We start from the raw sequence: 26,535 nt of genomic DNA on the forward strand, positions 1-26,535 counted from the left end.
GTTCATTTCTTTCTTCGTTACACGTACTAAACATTAGTTTGTAGCCTTGTACTGTGCAAAATTTTATTTAAGTGCTTGACGTAAGGTAAACGAAAAACCATTAATAAGTCAGACAGTTGCTTCACTTCCCCTTCGGGTGTCCACCTCCCTCCATAGGTGCTATGCACGTTGCAAGTTACACAGTGGCTCGGCGCACAATCGCATTTTCGCCACGGCTGTGTTAATGAATAATATGTCCGACGTATTGGACAAGTAAATTATTATTATTATTATTATTATTATTCTCTCCAGTATAAAATATTGAGTTACCTAGTTCTTGCATCCAAGTAATAAAGTTGATGATGTTGAAAATTTGGTAGAATATTAGCAGGCTTAGGATCTGAGACAACTTAAGAATGAAGTGAAGTTAACAGTGCAACGGAGTGTAAATGGAGTGAGGTGGCGCGGTAAATTTTATTTACCTGTGTGTTTAGAGTGCAACCCATTTCGTGATCAGAGGTACAGTATTCTTCCTTCTCTCCCTACAAAACGAACTCAGGCCATCACAGTGCATTTTCAATCCATAGAGAACAGTTTTTTTCGAACTAGTTGCAAGTATGTACTGTGTTGTTCATTGTAACGCTAACGCCTTCAACGTCGCCGAGGGACATGAAAACTTGTGAAGTATGTATCCTACTTCATTTTCCACCCTCACTATTAGATTGTACAGGGACATCATTTTATTTTTACTTGCATTTTTATTGTACCTGCATTTCTGAATGTACTTCACTCCCACCCCTTCACTAATGTCCTTACTCCCGTCAGACACACAAACTTACGGCCGCTGTTGCATTCGAAGTCTTCAAGCACTGAAGTAAACACTGCAGTGTATAGTATGTTTCAGAAATATGGTTGCGTTTTCTATAGAAGAAAGAACCTATATTAATAATATCGTACTAAAAAATTATATTCAAGAAACGATAAATTCAATTTCAGAGAATATGCTTCAAAATGTTTTTAATAATATGCATAAAAGAACTGAAGCCTGCATTGTAATGAACGGCAACCATTTTCAGCAACTTGTTTAAAAATTCAGATTAGCTTATTTTGAATTGAGGTGGCTAGAAGCAAAGGAATGCTAGTGACATGTGTAATAACATGAGTTAAGTGCATCCAGTGTAAGCTAAAGTATCTAAAATTTTAGTGGCAAAGGGATATTTTAATCTCATCACACATTAAAATTTAAATAAAAATTTCACCGATTTTACGAAAGCTTAAATATTTAAACCCCATTTTCTCAAAAGTAACTTAAGTGCACTTACAGCCCTTTACTTATGACACCCTCAATTTAAATGCACTCTCTATATTGTTTGTTAACACCAATAATTAATATGCTAAATAAAGTAGACATTACATGACGAACATAGCCGCCTGAAAAGTTGAGTTTTTGAAAAAAAAATGTTACTACGCTACTGTATTTTGATAAATTCCGTAAAAGTAATAATCAAACTGTAAATCGTAATATCGTATTTCCCTACAACATAATTGGATACACTACTTTTCTCCCCTCCTATACCTAGTAAAATGATTTGTTTACATATTGCACTGGTAACATCAAACTCCTGTAATGGAAGGGGGCAACAGTGTTTCCGAGTATAGCCAGGTTAATGTTAAAAATGTTGGTAAAAATAAAGTGATGTCCCTGTACTATTAACAGCAGAACATAACGCAGCACACTGAAGTCGTTGTTTACATTCACAGTATGTCTGTCTACTATGTTCAAGGAACTCTATAGTCAAGTTGTGCGTACATTGGTTGTTAAATTGTCTCAGATCCTAAGCTTGCATATTAGATGCAGATAAAACTATTGATATCAAGGTTTATTTTTGTAAATAATGAAGTAAACGCTCTCCAAAAGATTTAGAAACGAACACATTTTATCATTGATATATTTATTTAATATTTTCACGTTTTGTCATGTTATATTTTGGTAAACTTTTCTTCATATTGTGCCGATTTCTAATTATAATGTTACAACCAAGTGGACAATACGGTGTGTGAAGTGAAAGGTCACAAAACTGGACGGTAGATGCATCCTTCCTTGAGGTTTCTGCTAGTTTTTTGCGAGGTCTAGCGACATACTTGTCAGTGCCGGCTTCTCCCCACCCACATCCTCTTCCGAGGCACCTTGTTATTAAAAATAATTACCTCGTGGTGTTATCCCGAGCGGAATAAACCAGACCGACCAGAAGCGCCTCACACAGCCAGTCTTGCAAAAAGCATACCTCCGGTCTGTACCTACTCACAGTTCAAATAAAACCTTCTGTCCTATTTTTAAATAAATATTACGCACTAGTGCAGCCTGCAGCGAAATAGCCTCTAATCGAATGTGCTGCTTTGAGTAGGCCCTATAGCGTGATGGCTTCGTTTTTGGACGTATTGAATTTCAGTCCCTTCGACAGTGGTTCTCACAAGGAAACGTTCAACACTGGAAGGTTGGATAGGACTTCAAATTTTGTACAGTGAAAGGTCGCTTTTTATTTGGAGCCTGCCAAAGAATAAAACATACATAAATTATTGTCAAAGGACATTTCCATTGATGATTTACAAGCACCATAGGAGATTTAAGATGAAATAATTGTTTCATTTTAATAAATATTAAAAATTGCTGTTCTTGTTCAGCTGCGAGAAAATATCACGAATGAAGTTAACAAAATTAACAAACATACGTTTCAGCAAACGTCAGGCTATCTGTTTGGATGGTGGTGAAAGACACTTCCAAAATTTGTCTGATCCTGCCATAATAACGGTGTAGTTCAGAAGTGAAATCACGGGTTTGCTGTTTCTTGTTCGGGAGTTATAACTGATTAAAATCATAAAGGCTTGTAAGGATCACTGTACTATTGTATAAGAAAGCTTCTAGTTGAATGTTATAATAAAAAGTCATACAAGCATTTCAAACTTTGGAAGTCTTAGATAAAACTAATAAAAACTAATCATTCTTTAGTAAAAAGTCTACCAATTTCAACATAAAGAAAGCCACTGGTCAACTTCATGCTCATCCAGAACATCCAGAACTCAGCTCGAAGGTGGGTTCGATTTCGTCTTGGACTGATTACCTGGTTGTGTATTTTCCGAGGGTTTTTCTAACTGCAAGGAAAATTTCAGGTAATCACATGGCGAATCTTAGGCATCATAGCACCAAATATCTTCTCGCTATCATCAATTCCATCGACGGTAAATAACCTGAGTTTATACAGCGATAAAAAGTAAACACAAAGAAGGACTGAACATCTTGTTTAAAAGTTATATTAAGACTATTTTAATTTATGTAGATATAGCGGACTGATATAAATTTTAAATGCTAGTATGGAATGAGTCTTCTAGTGTTACAATGCCGAATTATTCCCTTCCCTCAAGTCCAGAAGCGTAGACATACTGCAATACGCATTTTACCTGACTTGCGTGAGTAATAGACTCTCTTGAGAAAGGAATTCACCTTTCCCATCCAAATAACATAGAAGGCAGAGGGCACAGAGGGCATCTATCTGCATGGGCTCACAGACCGTAAAAACTCAGAACTCGAATGTCTTGGGTATTTAACGAGCCGACCAATCTAAGTAGCGATCTCCCACATAAAATTACAATACTCGGACATTACCCTGCAGGTAGGGTTACCAACTTCTTGGGACAAAATTTAAAACAGGTAAGATGTTAATCAGAGAGATGTAAAATGTTGTTTCTTAGTTTATTCTCTATCATAAATTCATTAATTTTAATTTTTTAAATTCAAGACTGTATGGAAATTGAATGACCTTATGTTATATTGTATATTCATATCAGCAATTACATTCGTGTAATGTGGACCTCGTATAGGCTAAATAAAAAAAAATATACTAGGATTCAGCAGATGATGAAAAAACATCGAAACTAGTCAATCAGGTACAATAACATCATTATTTAAAATGTTAACACAGTAAAGTTCGTCATTTATTAATTTAAATATATTAACAGTTGTTAATCAATGAATAATATTATGCAACGAGCCTATAATGATAGTAATTAAGACGCGAATATGTTTATGAAACGAGCGTAATTTTCATACCAGAATCTTAATTACCATTATAGGCAAGATGCATACGCCTGTTTTTGTTCGACTATAATTAAATGTGTAAGTTTCGAGTTTTTACAGATCTTGTTACTTTAGTGATAATGAAAATTGTGAACATACGTGTATTTTCAGCGTGTTCTCGTCTAGTGCAACAGATGGCAGGCATGTACGCCGTATTTATTGATTTTTTTTGCAGGACTTAGTATGGAGATTTTAGCCTCGAAGCAACACACATTAAAACACAGGAAATTAATTCAATTTATTAGAATATTAAAATTAACATGGATAAAATTTATTTTATTTTAAATACATGTTATTGATTGTGTAGTTTGTGAAATTTATCTGGAGAATGGCTCACAGTGGAATGTTTGAAGTTGGTTTAATATTTATTCGAGTGATGCGATCAATGTTACTTTCAAAACTCGCGCCTTCCATTTTGGATTGATGCTCTCAAGACTTGCGGGATGTTGCGCATACGATAGTAATCAATATCGCATATGCTTGGTTGAAAATTGATTATATATATATATATCAGAATTACTTCTTGTTTCTTATTCCTTAGATCGCGTTACCACAAAGTTTGGTTGCTTTCAGGACACTTTATCACAACAATTATTTGCTTTTAGGACTAATTTGTATAGCTAACTATTGGTTGTCTTTAAAATGTTGCATTGCAACGACAAATTGATTCATAGCAAATTATCACAACTTATTATTTGGACGCCATGGTGTCGTAGGAATCCAGCATAAGACACGCGTTACGGGGTTCGAGTCCTCATGGAGGAAGAAATTTTCTAATGAAATTTCGACCAGTGTATGGGACCAGTGCTCACCCAGCATGGTGATGCACTTGGGGAGCTACAATACGCAGCGAAATCCTGTTATTCAGAAAGTTTTATTGCAACCAATAGTTGATTTTAGAATAAATTAACACAATTATTTGTTATTTAGAGCATTTTATTGCAACTACTAATTAATTTTTAGAACGAAATAATTTAAGCACTGGTTATTTAGAACATTTCATTGCAACTACTAGTTGATTTCAGAACGAATTAACATAACTATTTGTTATTTATAATGTTTTATTGCAATTACTAATTAATTTTAGAACGAAATAATTTAAGCACTGGTAATTTAGAACATTTCATTGCAATTACTAGTTGATTTTAGAATGAATTAACATTACTAGATATTTAGGACGTTTTATTGCAACTACTAGATGATTTTAGTTCGAATTAACAGAACTACTGGTTATTTAGAAGGTTTCATTATAATTATTAATTGATTTTGTAAAGAATTAGCACAACTATTCGATATTTAGAATGTTTTATTGCTATTACTATTTTCGTTTGGTACGAATTATCACAATTAATATTAGCTATTTAGAATGTTTTATTTTAGCTACTAGTCGACTTTAGAACAAATTAACACAATTATTGATTATAGAGCATTTTATCACAACTACTTGGTTTTGAAACGGATTATCATATCTATTACCTGCACTATTCACAGTGCATTTTACAACTATTGATTTTCTTTGGTACACAACATCAGACATTGTTTTGAACGAATGTTAATCAGTAACTTGTTTCAGAACTATTTTTATAATAAACTAAACTTTTAGAACATGGCAATTTCGCAGTGTTTTTTTTTTTTTTATATTTAAGTAATGTATTGATATAGCAGTCACGAAACCGATTAAATATCGTAGAAACATTTAAAAATGAATTTTAGAACAGAATTACGTTCTGACTAAAAATACTATGTTTTATCCGTTCTCGAAAGATATCAATCTTACAGAAATAACAAAAATGAACCGTAATTCATGGAATTAAAGTTAATTTTAACTTCTAATAGCTGTGCTTCCATACGTCTTAGCTTTTTCTCATAGTGCAGAGATTTCTCGTTGGTTAACATTCGCTTCAACTATTTTTGATTGATTTGTGTTCGTACACTGGGATTTTTTTTGTTTGTTTTCCAAGTCTTTCGCAGCTGAAGAAAAGGAAATAGTGATTGACAGTCGACGCGAATTGGAAAACACGAAATTCCGGACAGATAGGTTCATGAAACAGTAGCATCGGTTATATGCAGTAACATATTGTATATCCCGTACGTGTAATCTGTGAAGTAAATTCGCACATGGCGTCACTCAGGAGAGGGCAGAGCCTAATCCTTTCCCTTTACTTTATTTTTCCCCTGGCCAGTTGCATTCCTTCTCCCATGCAATTCCTTTCGCGTCATGACTACTCATTCGACCAGACAGCTAAAGCCTTGGTTTTTTTTAACCGACGCACAGTGGTTCCAAATACAAATCTAGCAGGACAAAATTAATAACTCCTATCGTTTCTAACAGATTTTCATAAAATTTTGTATACAGGTTACAAATGGCATTTTGCATTTGCGTGTAAACTCTAATTACGATTGGATAAAATAAACCACCCTTTTACAGGGGTTGAATTTTAAAGAATTATAATAATTTTACAAAACTGATTTTCTCAGGGATTGGAACGAAATCAAAAATGCATTATATACTTTCTATTTGATTTTAATGTGTGAAAGATGCTAAAAATACGCAACAGTCGTACATATTGAGTCAAATATCATTTAACTTTTTTAATAAAATAGCCTACATATTAATACAATTTTAACAAAATCGCTAACTCTGGTTAAATAAGCCTACATTTGGAATATTTACAGATATTTGAGAGAGTTGTAACTCTATAAATTTTCAAACATCATCATCATCATCATCATCATCACCATCACCATCGCCATCGTGATCCTGGAGCAGTCTCAGTGGGTCTACATCAGAAGATACACTTTTTCTACTCATTTGGCGTTAGATACGAAGACTGCTTACCATTGGGCCATAGGAAATTCCATCAAATCGATCGTCGTATCAGCTCTACAAAATTTGCGCGCGTGATAAGCTTATTCCCTGAAATTCTTGTAATTATTATTTCGGACTTCTTGGGGTTCCTCGGACATCATCCCAACAGAAGTACGGCTTCCTTTATCAACTGCGCACCATGTGTGAGTATTTTATGCACACTTTGCGGCATGTAATACAACTTATATTTCTGGATGTATAATTCTACAGTGCCCAAACAGTATTTTTTTTTTCAAACTCTCCAATATTTGTACCCACTGGCGATTGTTTTAAGCATGGTCGGCAAAGATTACGTCATATAAAATGCAGCCCGTAATACACAGCGAAGGGGAATGTAGTAGAGAAGGATATCCAGATTGCTTAACGTGGAATGAACAAGTGTTGGCTAAGGGGATGGAAATCATGGCTTACCCCTCCGCCCTGCTTGTATATTAAGGGACTAATTAGCGAGTTACGAAATGATGACCACTGGTTTTAAAGATGGTTCCAAATCACCGAATCAAGCCTTCATCTACGCCAGTAGCTTCTGATGCCAAACCTGGATCTTCAAAGAACCTCCGCGCGCTAATCCCGTCATTAGTCGTACCAAATTCTGGTTTGGGAATGTCGACAAGAAGTCTCATTTCTTTACGTAAGCGATCTTGTTTTCTTTTCTTTCATTCATTTTCGTGACCCTTTCTGAGTAAAAACTTAACACTTGCTTTACCATTTCTGCTGCATCAGGCCTGTATGTTGATCTCAAATCCATTTCTGCGACAAGAGCAATCTGATCAACCGAGTGTGTTTCCAGTAGAGGCTTCAGCTTCCTCTTGTGACTTTTCTCAGCACATTCATGAAACGGCTTTTATGGACGATTTTTGTTTTTTCGTTTCTAGACACAGTGTATTAAAAAAAAAGTCATTGTAACACTTAACCAATCCTTGTATTTCCTTAAGAAAATTTTTTAATACATAGAGGCAATTAGACCGTTGCTCTTTAAGTTTCATTCAGAATTCAGCATTTTTTTCTGCACTAATTTACGATCATGTCCCTCAGAATCTCCTAAACCATTTTAATTAATACATACTCACACACACACACACACACACACAAACACAGGCTAATCTTCTTAAAATATTATTTTCTTTTCACGAAATGTCAACTAGTTCTCTTCTTGGAATTCCGTCCACTATCACTAAAATATAAATAAAAGGAGAAGGTGGTTGAAGTTGGTTATAAAACCTTTATAATTACATACCTAAATGACTAATGTAAATGCTGAACCTGCTTTGACAATGGTCTTTTGTGGCCTTTGCTTTTGCGGGCCTGCTACAGCAAATAAAATTTTAAAAATTTTCATGGAACACTTCTCTGTGTATTAATGAGTATTATAACTAAATAACACAATGTTAAAGTTCGAAAATGCACTAAAATGTAGGGAAATACCTATAGTTTTATTCATCGAAACTCGAAGAGGATTGGCAATGTATTATATCTTCACACATCGATGTTCCGAAGGTAACTTGCCGGGCGATGCTAACGAGAATAGAATGTCTGTGCTGAACACTTGACTTCTACCTGCTCCTGCGCAGACCACAATAATTTTTATGGAAAACTGAATACGAATCGTAGATACACGACTATTTAGGATTATAGAACTGCAATATTTATATTGTTTTGAAGCTCAAACTTTTATACCTTTTGTCCAGTCAGATTTGAGTTTGGAACCACTGTGCGACGCATGCGAGTTGCGAGGCCCGCTTCGGACTACATGATAGATAGTGAGTGGTTTCTGTAACTGCGAGGTACACAGACCTTGCAACTCGCAGTTACAGAAACCATTCACTATATTTCGTGTAGTCCGGATTTGTTCGAAGCGGGTCTCGCACCTCGCAACTCGCATGCGACGGTTCAGAAAAAGCAAGGCTTAAGATGCTAGCTGCGCAGAAGGCTTGTTTTTGATTGGCACCGCACAGATTTCACGAACGGGATTTTGGTATGTTTGCCTTACCTCTTTGTCCAGACGCCTCGTGAGGGTGAGGTTTTTGGTGCCTGGCAGGATTCGCACAGGACTATCCAGCTCCTTTAGTCTCAGCACTATGTTGCCACCTCTGTCGCTCGGGTCGCCGTAGATTCTCAGCGTCCCTGCATCACACAGTTATATATTTAATTATACTTTCAGGTACTGATGTTGTTTAGATTCTGGGATGTGAATTATGGATTTGTACAAAGGAAAGGACTTGGCGTAATATGTACCATTATGATTTATTATACAGAGTGATTTTACAAAGTTATGCCAACACGGAGTAACTTAACCAATTTTGAATATAAAATTTCATATGACATTATAGTAATTAGGAATAAAGGAAGAGAGAGAGTAATTATTGAGGAAAATGATTTAGAGGTTCCTTAAGACGCGCTTTTACGCGAAATTTACACGATACGTAGAAACAGTTTTTATGCATAATTGCGGAACTCTGTCGATGCCTTATATGCATGTGCAAACAAATTTCTTGCAAGAGATTCTTCACATGTTTGGTTTCTTGTGGCTAATAACAAATTAAATACGTATAATAAATAATATCAAAAGTACGTAAGTAAAATAAAGTAAAATGATCAATATCACCATCACTATCACCGTCTTCTTCTTCTTCTTCTTCTTCTTCTTCTTCTTCTTCTTCTTCTTAGAGACAAGTGTTGAGCCATGTGTTCTGTTATGATCTCGATCCACTTATTTTTTTATAATATTACAATAAATTAGGTGTAGGCTATGCCTAAATAATACATGGTACGTCAAGGATGCAGCCTTTCACCAACACTTTTCAATAAATGCTTAAATGAAATAATACAAAAGTGGGAACAAGAAATCCAAGGTATTCAAGGTATTAAAATAAGATAAGCCGAAATCAACAATTCAAAACACTCCTATTTGCAGATGACCAAGTGCTAATATCGGATAGCGAATACAATTTACAAATAGCAGCACATAAATTGAATAAAGTCATACAAGATTATGGAATGACAATTTCAACCTAAAAAACATAAAGTATTGTTCTTCCCATTCTTTATGGAAATAATATTTCCTTGCATTTTTCGAGTCCCTACTTTCTTTAAAATAGATATTCTTCCTTATTAAGATGCCTCTGGTCACTGTGTGAGTGAGTACAGTACATTGAAGCACGTCAACAAACCCTGCAGGAACAGGTGAATTATACTGCGTTCCATAATGTCTGATAGGCAATGTAAACATTGCCGGCAGAGGTAGTGAGAAGGTTTATTGCTATTCAACCAATGGCAGAGGTCACATTCCACGTTTATCTTGAAGTTGGGCGGTCTGAGGCGTTCTACCTCGGCCCAACTTCACGATAAGCGTAGAATGTGGCTTCTGCCATTGGTTCAATAGCAATAAACCTTCTCCCTACCTCTGCCGGCAATGTTCACATGGCCTGTCTGACATTACGGAACGCAGTATAGAGAGAGGGTTTGAGAAGTCGCGTACTACAAGTTATAAATGTACTACATTTAGCGACCGCTGTATTAGAGATTCTGTTCACTTTGGATATAGTAGGATATGTTTTATTGTGAAAGAAAATCAAATGTATTATATAGTAAAACTAAATAATGTATGTAATTTGTGTGTGGCTTGGATTACTTTGCATTCGTACAAGAAAGTTTAACTTTAGATATACTTACTTACTTACTTACTTACTTACTTACTTACTGGCTTTTAAGGAACCCGGAGGTTCATTGCCGCCCTCACATAAGCCCGCCATTGGTCTCTATCCTGAGCAAGATTAATCCAGCCTCTATCATCATATCCCACCTCCCTCAAATCCATTTTAATACTATCTTCCCACCTACGTCTCGACCTCCCCAAAGGTCTTTTTCCTCTGGCCTCCCAACTAACATTCTATATGCATTTCTGGATTCGCCATACGTGCTAAATGCCCTGCCCATCTTAAACGTCTGGATTTAATGTTCCTAATTATGTCAGGTGAAGAATACAATGCGTGCAGTTCTGTGTTGTGAAACTTTCTCCATTCTCCCTCTTAGCCCCAAATATTTTCCGAAGCACCTTATTTTCAAACATCCTTAACCTATGTTCCTCTCTCAAAGTTAGAGCCCAAATTTCACAACCATAAGTTACATAAATAACTATTTACATGTTGTTGTTTAGTCAATTGTACAAAGACAGGGCTGAACCTGACAAGTGATACCAATAAGACACCACTTACGAGGCAACTAGGCCAGAAGATAATGGGGTAGGGTGGCCAGTTCCTTTCTCCCTCCATTGCATACATCGCCGATTAGCTACATATTACACTAATCAGACTTCAGATGTATACAAACAATTGTTCTTCCTCTGACACATATCGTCAAGTGAGAAGTACTGCTTGATACAGTCTTAGGAAAAGCTTGACCTCTGCTGTGGTTGAGTGGTCAGACCTCTGAACTGTCACGTAGGCGGCCCGAGTTTGAGTCCCGGTCAGGTCTAGGATTTTTCATTTGAAAAATCCATAGTGACACTTGTGGCGGACAAGGTCGTAGTCGGGGTTTTTCTCGGGGTTCTCCGTTTTTCCCCATATTAATCATTTACATCATTCCGTCACCATTTCTCCATGTCGTCATTATTCCATAGCATTCCCCGATCGCCGGCTGGCGACGTATGAAGGGGTTGGCCTAGGGACGAGGAAGGTTGCCTGCTCAACACCTGGGTACGCAGCGAACCTTAGTGTAGTCAGCCAGTGTGGGTTTGGGAATGCGCCTAGCTTGAGGGTTAACGCAGTAGACTTTAACAGGTCGCAGTGCTAGGCCATAGTGTCCCCCTCCCGTAAATTCAATTCAATTCAATTCAATTGATAGGAAAAGCTTTGGTGCAAAGATACTTTGTAAGTCCCAGAAAGGAGACAGTGCACATGGTCAGACATACAACGGAACAAAACTAATTTTATTATCTCAACTACTTCTCTTGTGAACCAGGTCGCACGTCCTCTGATCATGGGACTTACAAAGTATCTGTGCAAAAAAGTTTTTTCCTAAAACTGTACATATCAGCCAGAACCTCAATCAGAGGTGTATTTACATGTATAATTTTTAATTATTGACTCGTCTCAACATGAATATCATTTTGTTCTCGATTCCGAACGTATATCTGATATATAGATTGGAAAATATAGGCGTAGGTCTATATTACTGAAATATAAATTTATCATCTATATGAACCTGGCACATTCACACTAAAAATCACCATGTCAGACAAAATAATGATTCAAAATATTTTAGCTTTTTATCTCTATAGTTATTCTTACAATACCTACGCCCGTAAGTTGGATGTTCTTGTCCAGACCTGCAGAACTGTAGCTCCTCAGAGCGACTGATTTCGTTCTCCTTCTACCCCACCCACCTTTTCTACCAGTGCGGTCATATCGTTCTAGTTACGCTCGGCTATATCAACATTCATTCTCGCGGCGGCAGGTACACAATACGTTATCGAGAATTACAAATGAACAGATAATAAAATCCTTAGGAACATACCTTTGGAAAGTAAGAGAAAAACGAATGAGGGAAATAAAATATAAGTTAAAAGGCATGTAAAATAAATTTTAAAATGTATGTATGCATATAATGTAAAAAGGTCTACCTATGTATATACCGTCCTATTAGGCTAGTAGTAAAACCGATTAACTCCACTTTTTATGTAAAATAAGTTAAGTACAGTCCCCGACTTGTCTTTCCGTGTTCTGTATTCTACTAAAATGGAGTAAGTCCGAAATGTTGTAGGCAACAAATCAATTACTTCATTTGAAGAATTTATTATAATTTTTAGTGCATTAATAAAGTTTTAATTCCAGTTTTTACAAAATTGCATTACTGGACTTAACTGGTTTACTAGTAATAGAACAATATATAAATTTTATGTTAATAAGTGAGTGATAGCTATATGACCGTAACGCACTGCACCCAAATAAATGAATGAATAAGTAAATAAATAATAAATAAATAAGTTAAGTAAGTAAATAAGTAAATAAATAAACAAACACACTGCAGTTTGAAAAGAACTGGAACACGGCAAAATCTAAACCCGTGAAGAAATACTACTTCAAAAGGAAATGGGAAAATGATTATTTTGTTGTTGAAGAAGACGAAAGAATTGTTTATTTACTGTATCTCATCCAATTTATATCTACTCATCATTTCAATATTAAACCACATTTCAACAAAGCCCATATTAAAAATTATGGAACAGACGAACTTTCGGGTAAGTTCATTATTACGAACTGTATATTGATTATTTATTTATATAGACTACTGTTAAATTAAGGACGTCACTCGTTGTGTTTATTTTGTATTGAAATGAACAGTGACTTTCAAAGTTCATTACTTAAATACTACAAATATATGTTTCCGCAGGTGATGATAGGAGGAAAGTTTTCGAAAATCTAAACCAGGCTAGGTGCAAAGAAATCTCAAAGAAACTACCGACAGAAAATCTAGCATAATTGTAAATTTTGAAACGAGATAACGCATTATAAATACAATGCCTTTATTGCAATCCATCTTGAAAATTACAGTGCCGCCACTGATGGATCTTCCAATGTAAACAACTCTACGCCGAAGTCGATCATCCCCAATAGAAGTGGAGTGAGGCTGACGTCATATTTCTCCTACTTACGGGTTCTGCAGGCCAGTTCTTGTCAAAATAAGCGTTAATTTTGCGGTCACTTTTTAAACCAACCGGTTGTGATAAAATCGCTATACAAACCACACTTAAAATTTCACTTACAATTATAAATTATTTGCGGTGAAATTTCTTCCTGCACACAGGCATTATAATAACTGAAACTCGTAATTCTGCAGTGCTTGGGAAAAGTGACATAAGTCAGTTTCCACAAACCTTTTTTGATAATTTATTGACAACTTACACTGGTTTATGTCGATTTGTTTTTTTTTTTCTGTATGAATTATTGTAATGGGAGGAATACTTATGTATTTTTTTTCCAGGCGAGCAAATGTTCCGTAAGTTGTCAATAAATTATCAAAAAAGGTTTGTGGAAACTGACTTGTGTCACTTTTCCCGAGCACTACAGAATTGTAAACCCGCTGAAAATTAGCTGCAGTTCTACAGCAATTTGGAGTAGTACACAACAGTCGGAGCATTTAATGGACTTCCTTATGAAAGGAAGGACTATTGTCTCGATAGTGACACTTTTACATGTGCGTTCAATCTTCTCTTCTGAATGGAATCACTAGACTGAACAAATTATTCTATATCAGGGATGTCCATTTTTCAATAGAAATTTTAACACAGTAAAAATATCTTATTTGATTTAAGAGGACTGGATAGTGATTCCTTTATGATTAAAGCATTTCAATACAAAAGTTTAGTTCAATATTTCTAAGCCTTTAGGGCTCAGAGTGGATTAGTTTAATAGTACTGGTGTCAGTATATGTCTATGAGTGTCTAAAAGTCAACTGACAGGGAAAAAAATCTGTTGAAATAAGCGCTCATTTCCATGCTCAGTATGGGCCGTCGTATATTGTGTATGCATGGTTGTTGGAGTCGGCAATTTTCTAGACGTATACTTTTTCAGTAAAGGAGGAAAATGTGTAATGGTATAAAGTGTTTAAGTTACACCACTCGTTTGATTTGCAATCGCGAGTTCTGAAATATTACAGTAAAATTATACACATACGTTACTCTTTGAGTGGACTATAGTAAAACATTTGTGGTAGCCGGGACTAATTTAGGAATGTCGTTTCATATTAAGAGAAAATATATTATATCGATGGCTAAGAAGTGATACCTCCTATCTACAAAATTGTTCATTTAGTTCAACCAAATGTCCACACCTGTGGAGTAACGGTTAGCGCGTCTAGCCGCGAAACCAGGTGGCCCGGGTTCGATTCCTGGTTGGGGAAAGTTAGCTGGTTGAGGTTTTTTCCGGGGTTTTCCCTCAACCCAATATGAGCAAATGCTGGGTAACTTTCGGTGTTGGACTCCGGACTCATTTCACCGGCATTATCACCATCTCATTCAGACGCTAAATAACCTAAGATGTTGATAAAGCGTCGTAAAATAACCTACGAAAATAAATAAAAAACGTTTCACCAAATTATTATTTAGAATAACTGCTTTATTATTTTGTTCACCAGATTGGAAAGTTAACTAATATTTTGTTCTCGAGTATAAGATCTTGCAAAGCGGAAGCATATATAAAAATGTATCTATTATTAGAAAAATTAATCTTAAAACAGTTTTCTGATTCACTTCAAATTCACAGATATGAGGTATCAATTCTTTTCCATCGATATGCCATTCATTAACTACTTTCTTACTACAGAACAATACTATTTATTCATAAGCCGAAACAAAAAATAAAACATTAATGGAATCAAAATTGTAGTTTCATTCCCAAAATTTATTCACTCATTCATAATTTCTGCCCAGGGGCAGATCTTTCACTGCAAATCCAGCATTCCCCAATCTTTCCTATTTTCTGCCTTCCTCTAGTCTCCACATATGATCCATATACGTAATATTGTCTATCATATGATTTCTTCTGCCCCTAATTATTCTCCCATTGACCATTACTTCCAGAGTATCCTTTTGTAGGCAGTTTCTTCTCAGCCAGTGACCCAACTAATTTCTTTTCCACTTCCTTATCAGTTTCAGCATCATTATTTCCTCACCCACTTTTTCCAACATAGCTTCATTTCTTATTCCGTCTGTCCATTTCACGCCTTCCATTCTTCTCCATATCCACATTTCAAATGCTTCTATTCACTTCTCTTTACTTCGTCGTAATGTTCATGTTTCTGCCCATACAATGCCACACTCCACACAAAGCATTTTGCTAGTCTCTTCCTCAGATTTTTTCCAGAGATCCGCAGAAGATTCTCCTTTTTCTATTAAAAGCTTCCTTTGTCATTGCTATCCTCCTTTTGACTTCCTGGCAGCAGCTCATATTACTGCTTATAGTACACCGCAAATATTTGAAGATGTCTACTTGCTCTATTGCCTCATTTCGAATTCGTACGTTTACCTTCTTTATTTTTCTTCCGATAACTATGGTCTTCGTCTTGATTAATTCTGAGTGCCAGTGTATCCTTGATGGAACGTACATTTTCTTTTTTATTTCAATGGAAGGACCATGCAAACAAAATGGACGAAGACTGTGTATCAAAAATAACACTAAACTGTACATCTACTATTGGATAAAACTTCAGTAGACAGAGATTAAGGTGGTTGGATTAGTTTCTTTGAAGATGGAAGGAGCCACAAGGCTTACACTGTGATTTGGTGATGATTACATAATCATAAGTAATAATTATTACTTACTGGCTTTTAAGGAACCCAGAGGTTCATTGCCGCCCTCACATAAGCCCGCCATTGGTCCCTATCCTGAGCAAGATTAATCCAGTCTCTATCATCATATCCCACCTCCCTCAAATCCATTTTAATATTATCACCTCCCTCAAATCGATTTTAATATTATCTTCCCATCTATGTCTCGGCCTTCCCTAAGATCTTTTTCCCTCCGGCCTCCCAACTAACACTCTATATGCATTTCTGGATTCGTCTATATGTGCTACATGTCCTGCCCATCTCAAACGTCTGGATTTAATGTTCCTAATTATGTCAGGTGAAGAATACAATGTGTGCAGTAAATAAAATAAATAAATACTTACTTACTTACTTACTTACTTACTTACTTACTGGCTTTTAAGGAACCCGGAGGTTCATTGCCGCCCTCACATAAGCCCGCCATTGGTCCCTATCCTGAGCAAAATTAATCCATTCTCTATCATCATATCCCACCTCCCTCAAATCCATTTTAATATTATCTTCCATCTACGTCTCGGCCTCCCTAAAGGTCTTTTTCCCTCCGGCCTCCCAACTAACACTCTATATGCATTTCTGGATTCGCCCATACGTGATGTTTATTATTATTATTATTATTATTATTATTATTATTATTATTATTATTATTATTATTATCATTATTATTATTATTATTTAATTAAAGATAAATGTAGGCCTACTCATTATACTACATTTCGAAACCAAATCATAAGATGAGATCTGTACTGTTTGTTCAAAGTAAACTTATCCCAGTTTTCTTCAAAGAGAAGTGACATCTAATTACTGTTCTGATTTAACTACTTGAGTATCCAAGTGGCTAGGATAATCACGATACTATAAACAGCGAAATTACACGGAAAACTACTGTATAGTGATAATTTCCGCACTTTCCATTGTAACAAAGAGGAAGCTACAAGACTGTCGAGGCATTAGACAGATTCACACAAGCATAACTTCAACACTGGCGCAAGCTCAGCCGTACAGTTGACATAAGAATAGAACAATGCCATTCTGTGGAGATAAAAGGTTCTGTAGGATGTGGAACATCATCTTTCAGCCCGTAATTAGATAAAACATTCACACAGTAGCCTGATTTAGGAAAAAGGAAGGCATCAGAACAGCAGCATGTTCTCTCTCATTTCGTCTGCTAACATTGAATTCAGACACATATTAAGGTCACTACTGTCTCCGAAATGAAGTTTCTTCTTTAGTCTGAATTGAAACATATCGGAGAAGGGATTCTCATTGTTCTTGAGGAACATTAAGCAGGAAAGCTTTACTGAGTCGTATTCTGTTTTTGTGCTCCATTAGACTTTCTAAGAGACTTCACTTGTCAAGTGTTTTTTTTATAACGTCAAGGGCTATACATGCGATTAAGACCATCTCGGACCAACTAAAGCCTTGGTTTTTCTGAACCGACGTATGCGACTTGCGAGGTGCTAGGCCCGCCTCGCACAAATCCGGACTACACGAGAGATAGTGAGTGGTTTCTATAACTGCAAGATGCGAAGTCTGCGCACCTCGCAGCCATAGAAACCACTCACTATCTCTCGTATAGTCCGGATTTGTGCGAGGCGGGTTTTGGACCTCGCATGTCGCATGCGTCGGTTCAGAAAAACCAAGGCTTTAAGGACAGAGAATTGTGAAAAGTTCACAAAATTCGACGTAGAGTCCTATTAGACTTATGTAACAATTAGAATAAACCGTATTGTACCTCTTTTTGTTGTCATTTGACTCATTTTACTAAACCTTCCGCCATTGGTAAGGATGGAAGTTCGGACACCAAACTTATGAAATTCACTATGTCGCGTGTTATATAAGTCGGGTTGTTTATATCAAATCAGGGCAGTACGGGAATTTATATAGACTGCTATGCTTGAATTAAAACATTGTTCGGTATAGTTAGATAACTAAAACAAATAGATTATAACACACATTTAGGAAAGCGACTTACCGGTACCTTATTCTCTTCTTTGTAGAAAATGACAATACATGCCCACTGGCGTAGCTTAGTCGGATAAGGCGGCTTGCCTTCCGATCCAGAGTTGCGTTCGGGCGCGGGTTCGATTCCCGCTTGGGCTGATTACCTGGTTGGGTTTTTCCGAGGTTTTTCTCAACCATAAGGCAAATGTCAGGTAATCTATGGCAAACTCTCGGTCTCATCTCGCTATCACCAATCCCATCGTCGCTAAATAACCTTGTAGTTGATACCACGTTTTTAAGTAACCAAGCAAAAGAAATATAATACATTTTAAATAAACATGAATGATGTACTTCAATTGTCACTAATTTTGTTACAGATTACAATTGTGTACATTCATAAATTGTCAAATATAAACCTGTTTCGACTGTTACCCAAATAAGGAAATGTTCTTTCGAAATTACGCGATGTTATTAGAGAGACATTTTGAAATGGTTGATATTTATTATAATGTTGTGTATTATCATGTAGTTATTCACTATTTAGTTCATATTGTACTTCACAGAGTTTCTAATATGCCGGACTTTTTTTCAAGAAAACACTTCAGTTTCAGTGTAACATTTTTTTGTTATCAACAGCTGATGACTTGTGTCCGATGATGATATGTGCGAACATTCTATTTCATAAACTTGAGAATCCACATTTTAAACACTTCATTCAACACATCTGGAATTGTTTAGTGATTAGAATTCGTATCACTCCACTTTTTATACGTGTTATCCCAGATCACATATAGATTGCTCGTTCCTATGTTAAAATCGGTTGCACTTTGAAGAGAACAACCGCCAGGATCGCCACCCGTCCGCCATAAACTAACACGAAATGGCAGTACAATCGCTAATGCAATTCAAATGGGAGGTATGACGTGACTCCTTATGTAACAACTAGATGGCAGCATAGTAAACCTGACAAAAGTTGTTACCGTCAAAACCTACAATGCGAGCAATCTGGGTATATATTATGATGTAGGGTGTTATGAAATAACTTTAAATTCTATATACGTGTATTTTTTCTTCTTCCTTCCATTTAGACTATTAGCCTGTTCATAATTTTATTCTAAAAAATCGAGACATCTCTTGCGTGCCTTCACCGGGCTCCTCCGTCCTGTTGGTATGTTGTTTTTTTTAACAATTCTAGCTATCGTAGGCCTACCTCGTTCGTTTTATTCTAGTTCTTTTCTTGTTACTATTGATGGGATCTCGCACTGTTATATTTTAGTTTTAATATAATCAAGCGATCCAAACTTGTGGAGTAACGGTTAGTACACCTGACCATAAAACGGGCAGACCCGGGTTCAAATCCTGGTTGGGATAAGTCAACTGGTTGAAGTATTTTCCAGACTTTTCCCTCAACTCAGTAAGAGAAAATGATGGGTAAGTTTCAATGCTAGACCTTCAACTCATTTAGTTGGCATTATCATCATTTCATTCAGACACTAGGTAACCGTCACTGTTGATAAAGTGTCGTAAAATAACAAATTAAGAAAATATATGATCAAGCCTGGTTTTCCCAGATATTTTTCTTAATGTACTCATTGCAGTTTTTTTTTTTTTTTTTGAATAGTACTGGTATCAGTGTGTTTTCAACTGTTTCTTGTGAGGACTGATCTTATAACCGACTTTTATAAATTCTAGCTTTTCTTTATTTCTGAAGTATTTGTTATGCCAGTTTTATTTTCGTTAGTGCGGAGACAAATTCTTGCTGTGTTCTCTTCTTTATATTTCATTTCAGTTTTTAATCTCCTTTTTGGTATTCATGGTCTTAAATAATTTAAATTCATGACTTAAACATTCCCTAAATGAGTAATCAAAACTTTGCTATACCGCTGCGCGTCAATTATTTTCATTGGCGAGTGAACTAAAGATGCGGGTAATACGACTTTAAGAAGGAGCCTGTACAGACCGATTATTTAGTCCTGACAACTCAGCGACGCGAAAGAGGGGAAGTAATAGGAGTAGTGGGGAGAGTCTGAAGTAGAGATAAGGGCGAGCGGTCGGTAAAGGAATTCAGTACAGCTTAATTTGTACTGAAAACATACCACTCTACCGTACGCATGACATCCGATCGTTGCGAAGACAAGCGAGTGAATAACCCAAACACCCCTTGACGTAACTAAATGGACTCGCCTGACCCAGGCGCAGATCGCCGGCGACAGTCAGGACTAAATAATCGTACTGTACGTAGTTCTGAAAGGTAGAGATATTAAATCTCAGTACATAGCAGAAAAGTCCATATTCTTTCTTCTGAAGTTGCATTTTCCGAGCCAGCAATAAATAAGAAGATAGAACGATAGAATATATAATTAAATTCTAGTGTTTAAGAAGAGTGGGTAGTGATGCCTGAGCGATTTAAGAATTTCAGTACAAAAATTTAGTTCAATATTTCTAGGCTTTTAGGATTCAGTGGAACAAATGTTTCCATAGTTATACAATAAAGCATTCTGAATTCAGTGCTATAAAATACAATTTGATTGGTTTCTTATACAAGTGCAAAAGAAAGGCCCTAATTAAATTACATAAGTTAGGTCAGATGCAACAGTGTTCATGAGTAGGATAGTTATATACCATAAAAGTGATTTAATACTGTTATATGAACACTTTTTAATGATTGAAAAAATTAATAAAATCGGTTAAAAACCATACATGTTTCGGAGGAATGCTCCTCCATCTTCAGTGGTAATACCACGACGCTAGTATGGATGTTCGACCGCGTAACGTAGCTTAAGGAAGTATGGAGGAGCATTCCTCCGAAACATGTATGGTTTTTAACCGATTTTATTAATTTTTTCAATCATTAAAAAGTGTTCATATAACTGTATTAAATCACTTTTATTGTATATAAAGGCCCTAACTTATAATCTGTTTTCCCACTTTGCTAAATGCACCTTAATCTTCAGGTGCACATTACTTGCTGCAATCTTCACTCATATATCCTGTATTTTTTTTTAAGTTATCTAGTAAAGTATATTTAAGTTCCAAAGCAAAATTTAGTTCAATATTTCAACCTTGGTGAAATAGAAAAAAAAATTGAATTTTGATTAACAATGCATACATGTTTTTTCATCATGTTATATGTGTGATATTCATAAACCTGTAGGTCTACTTTGTAGAACATAGGCAGCAGAAAACTTTGTAAAAATGCCATGTAAACAGATTCAGTAGTTTCAGAGAAAAATGCACTTAAGTTTGAAAAATATAACTTACAGAAAACTGCATTGAAAAGAAAGAAGGATGTATGAATTACATGCGCCGCCAAATTTAAAAAGGGCATTCAAAGGGCTTATCTGCGGAGATATCTCCCACAAGAGGAAGTTTTGTAATTTTCTTAAACACATAATAAAAATCAGGTTTTTTACTCCTAATCACTATCCAATCATCTTAAATGATGGTGTAATGACTTAAGCCTATCTACTAAATGAAATAAGTTATTGTACTACAGTAGTTCAACATTTATTATAGGATAAAATCTTGTATTTATTCATTCCTTATTCGATGTTGGTTTGTTCCTATGGGGAAATTCCCACTGCCGGCAATGGAAGCTCTACCACACTTCGCAACAACTCGGACGGGCCGCCATGTTGCAACCAGCCGTGCAGTAAATTAACACCATCGCGCCAGTGCTTATCATGGTCAGTGGCCCACATGTGAAGAAGTCTCGGTACTTCTGTGCCGTAGCCTCTTCCAGGCATCAAGATAGTATGATTTATGGGTCATATGCGGAGCCTAAGAGAAAGGCAGAAAATAAGAAAGATTGGAGAATGCTGGGTTTGTAGTTAAATACCTGCCATTGCGCATATGAATGAATATAGTATGACGTCCATCTCTGTGGAGTAACGGTTGGAATGGCTCTGGTTCATATCCTGGTTGGGACAAGTTACCAGGTTGAGGTTTTTTCCGGGGTTTTCCCTCAACCCATCAAGAACAAATGCTGGGTAATTTTCGGCCCTCGCCATTGGACTCATTTCGCTCGCATTATCGCCTTTATTTCATTCAGTCGCTAGATAACCATCGCAGTTAAGAAAGCATCGTAAAATAAACCAATTAAAAAATATATATAGTATGATAACAGGGGATATATTTTATTAGATGTGATTATTGACATCTCATTTCAGAGTGTCTGTGTATACGCTGTCATTTTCATAGATGTTTACGATCCGTTCTTCCAGAGCAGTTGGCGGCAGTTTTTGAATCAACAGCAGGGTGGAGGGGTAAGGCATAATCTCCCTCCCTTAACCATCAATTGTTCATTCAAAGTTAAGCAGTTTGGGTTTCCTCCCCCTTCCTATCTTCCCCTCTGCTGCGTATTGCGGGTTCTATTTCATATGACGTATAAATTGACTCAAAGGCCATAGTTTAGAAATATATATATTCTTATATATATATATATATATATATATATATATATATATATATATATATATATATATAAGAATATTCAGAAGTAAGTTACAATTTTAGAATGGTAGTGAGTTTGTCAAATTTTTAGATACCACAAAAATAAAAGCACTAGGGTTAATTTGTTCGTAAAGAAATGGTATTTTATTAAAACACGAAAAAATTAAACATGACCATAAGAAATAGTCTTTCTTCTATGCCATAAACGGCATTAATAAGCACATTCCTAGGGATGTTTTCAATGACATCCGATATTGACTGTTTCAGTTCCTCACGTGTAGTAGGTCTACTAAGAAATACCTTTTCTTTTAGATAGCCCCATAACTAGTAATCAGTTGGATTTATGTCTGGTGACCTAGAAGTCCAACTGTTCGGAAAATGCCTACTAATTACACGATCACCAAATGTGTTGCGCAATAGTGTTTTTACATTATTGTGTGTGTGACGTGGAGCGCCGTCTTGCATGAAAACAATATGTTCGATTTCATGATTCTGTAACCCTGGTATTGCAAAGTCTTGCAACATTTGAAAATATCGCTGCCCGGTTACCGTTACTGTTTTTGTTTGTCTATTTTAAATTTTTTCATAGAAATACGGTCCTATTATGAAATGTGACGTAAAACCAAAACAGACAGTAACAGCTGCACTAAATTCGTTTTCTACTAATTTTGGTCTACTCGATCGCTTTCTATCGGCAACTGAACCAGTTTCCTGAAATTTGTCCATCAACTTACGAAATGATTTTACAGAGCAGGCTCCATTTCTCAATCCTTGTAACGTTCGATATCTTCACAATGCATATTCACATTGTTTATTGATTTCGTAACAGCACTGAAGGAGGCCATTTCGAACTCGTGAAGGTAAAACCATTGCAAAAATTATTGAAATTACTCTCCTACAATTGCCGTCTGTACTCTAAACAACAATCTATTATTAGGGGAAAAGGAATTGCCCACCCTACCCCATTATCTCCTGGCCTAGTTGCCTCATAAGTGGTGCCTTCAGACCTATCTTCGGACAGTTGACTAAACAATATATTATTGTTTATACAAGCGTGACACAGTTACCATAGCAACGAAACACGCATCGATAAAAAACCAAACCTCCTAAACAGTAATGGTACCTAAAAGTTATGAAACCGAACTGTTGATGTAGCCTACAGAAGATACAGCTGTTTCAAAATGGGAACTTACTTTTGAATATAGTATATCATCACATACAATGAAAATAAACAATTAACAGTGATGTTTGTAATCATAAGGGATAATAGGACTTTTGGCTCACATTATATATAATCAATTCATAGGTTTTTCATCTTCATATTTCAGTCTTCCACATCTCACTCTCTGACTACACCATCGATGGTGATTATCAGATAAGAGTTTAGAGCAACTTATAAATGTTCGTTTACAGAGTTTTACAACGGCAAGGAATTCGGTTGTGCATTTGATTGACCCGGGAAGAAATTCGGTTGTGCCTTTATCAACTTATCGTGAACCACAAGGAAATCTAGTTTGCCCGTCATGTGAGACAGGGAAATGAAAATGACTCTATTTTATCCATAAAGCTGATGTTCTTGTATTACTTACTTACTTACGGCTTTTAAGGAACCGGCAGTTTTCATTGCCGCCCTCACATAAGTCTCTATCCTGTGCAAGATTAATCCAGTGTCTATCATCATATCCCATCTCCCTCAAATCCATTTTAATATTATCCTCCCATCTACGTCTCGGTCTCCCCAAAGGTCTTTTTCCCTTCGGCCTCACGACTAACACACTATATACATTTCTGGATTCGCCCATACGTGCTACATGTCCTGCCCATCTCAAACGTTTGGATTTAATGTTCCTAATTATGTATGTACAGTATTTATTGACACTGCAAATGGATGTACACCAGGTGGCAGTGGTAACTAATTACATTCACTAACGACATTATTAATAAACACAATGCATAAAAATTCAATTAATAATAATACTAATAATAATTAATACTAATAAATAATAATAATAACAATAATAATAATGATAATAATAATAATAATAATAATAATAATAATAATAAAGGTAAAAGCTAAAGGTATCTCCGTCACACGCCATGAAGGCACTTGAGGGTCATGGAGGTAGAGCCTCATGCTTTCCATGACCTCGGCTCTAGAATGAGGTGGTGTGGTCGGCACCACGCTCTGACCGCCTTTTACCCCCGGAATAATAATAATAATAATAATAATAATATAATAATAACAACAACAACAAGGAGAATCCTGAATTAAATAATCACTTAAAATAACATTTAAAGCAAATCTAATTTGTATCTTAACCCTAAGTTCGAACTAAAACCCACGAGTATGATATGTTCATACCTGCACAAGTATCTTTCAGCACTACACTCATTTCGCTGACAACTCACTCACTGCCTGGAACTACGACACATTTCACTGATACTATCCTGATTTCACTAACACTTCAAAAATATTTCACTGTTCAAATACTTTGCACTGCCACTATAAACTATAAAATTTCACTGACACAAACACACTTCACCTACACAACACACTTCACTGACAACACACTTCACACTTCACTGACACAGCACACTTCTTCACTGATACAACACTTCAAATAATAAAATATCAATTACACCCTTTAAATAGTGTGTATAATATACTAGCGTCTATTAGTAAAGCCCTTAAAACTATTTTAAATACATTTTTGATTATTGGTAAAGCCTTTAGTAAGTCTGCAGGTAAAGCATTCCAGTCCCTGATAGTACGATTGAGAAAAGTAAACTTTCCAGTGTTCGTCCTCTGTCTTCTTTCCCTCAGTTTATATGAGTGGTCGTTCCTTGAAGAATAAGTTGGCGGCTGCAACCTATTCTTTATTTCTCCCCAGGCAGGCTCACCTCTATGTTTTGAACACTGCTATAATCGAATTCGCGTTCTCCTCTCCTTGAGTGTGTCCCATTTTAATGGTGAATTATTACGACAACGCTTGAGAGCCCGTTTTTTAATCTTTTCCAGTGTCAGGGATATTATTAACAATAGTAATAGTAGACCTATGTATTTTATTGGATCCGAGTTGTCTCTATAGACCAGCGCCGGGCATGAGGGCGGGAGCCGGTCACAGCTGCTCTCGCTCTGCAAGGCAATTCAATTCCAAGCCAGAGCAGAACGCTCACGCAGTGGCGGACTCACATTGCAGCTACCTTCTCTGCATTAATATAACAAGAGCCATGGTTGTTCTATTCATTCAGTCTGTACTTTATAAGGATATTACATCAATCCATTGTACAGTACAGACTTCATAACAATCTTATTAATTTAATTAAATAAACTTCGGTCTATGCACACACACAAATCATTAGGCTTATTTATACAATCTATACGCACAATGCTTTAACAATTACATTATGTTATTAATAATATAAACATATGTACCTAGTAAAGGGTTACAATCAGAAACACAAGGAGGAAAATAATAATAAACACTCTCTTACACTTTTCTTTTGCATGAATAAAGTATTGTAACAAAATTGTACTTCTGTCAATCTGAAACCAATAAATATTTTATATTGAAACAAAACTATTTGAAGCTCAGTAATCAAAATAACTAGGGCCTATGTCGTTTCCCGAGACTTATGAGGTCGTTTCATTTGCAGAAGCCGTTCACTGTTTCGAACAAATGAATTAGCCATATTCAATCTCAAAATATAATTTGAGTGACGTACAGTATGCATGCGTCACAGCGTTCAGTAGTACTGCTCTTTAAAGTAAACAGCGCTCATTTCTCAGAATCACGTAATATGTTCAGCTCTGCTATAGACAGTGGCGGGTCCGGA

The 26,535-nt window shown here is 36.0% G+C and overlaps 1 protein-coding gene across 1 annotated transcript in view; it reads right to left on the minus strand.

The window, feature by feature from the left end:
* Cad96Cb (protocadherin Fat 4-like Cad96Ca) overlaps positions 1-26,535 on the minus strand; it is a 315,489-nt gene that overhangs the window by 43,820 nt on the left and 245,134 nt on the right. Inside the window, exon 4 of the mRNA XM_069831307.1 lies at positions 8,971-9,104. Within this exon, the coding sequence (XP_069687408.1) occupies positions 8,971-9,104 (134 nt within the window). The remainder of the gene's footprint in view (positions 1-8,970; positions 9,105-26,535) is intronic.

Source organism: Periplaneta americana, chromosome 7 (genome assembly GCF_040183065.1).
Source record: "Periplaneta americana isolate PAMFEO1 chromosome 7, P.americana_PAMFEO1_priV1, whole genome shotgun sequence".
NCBI lineage: Eukaryota > Metazoa > Arthropoda > Insecta > Blattodea > Blattidae > Periplaneta > Periplaneta americana.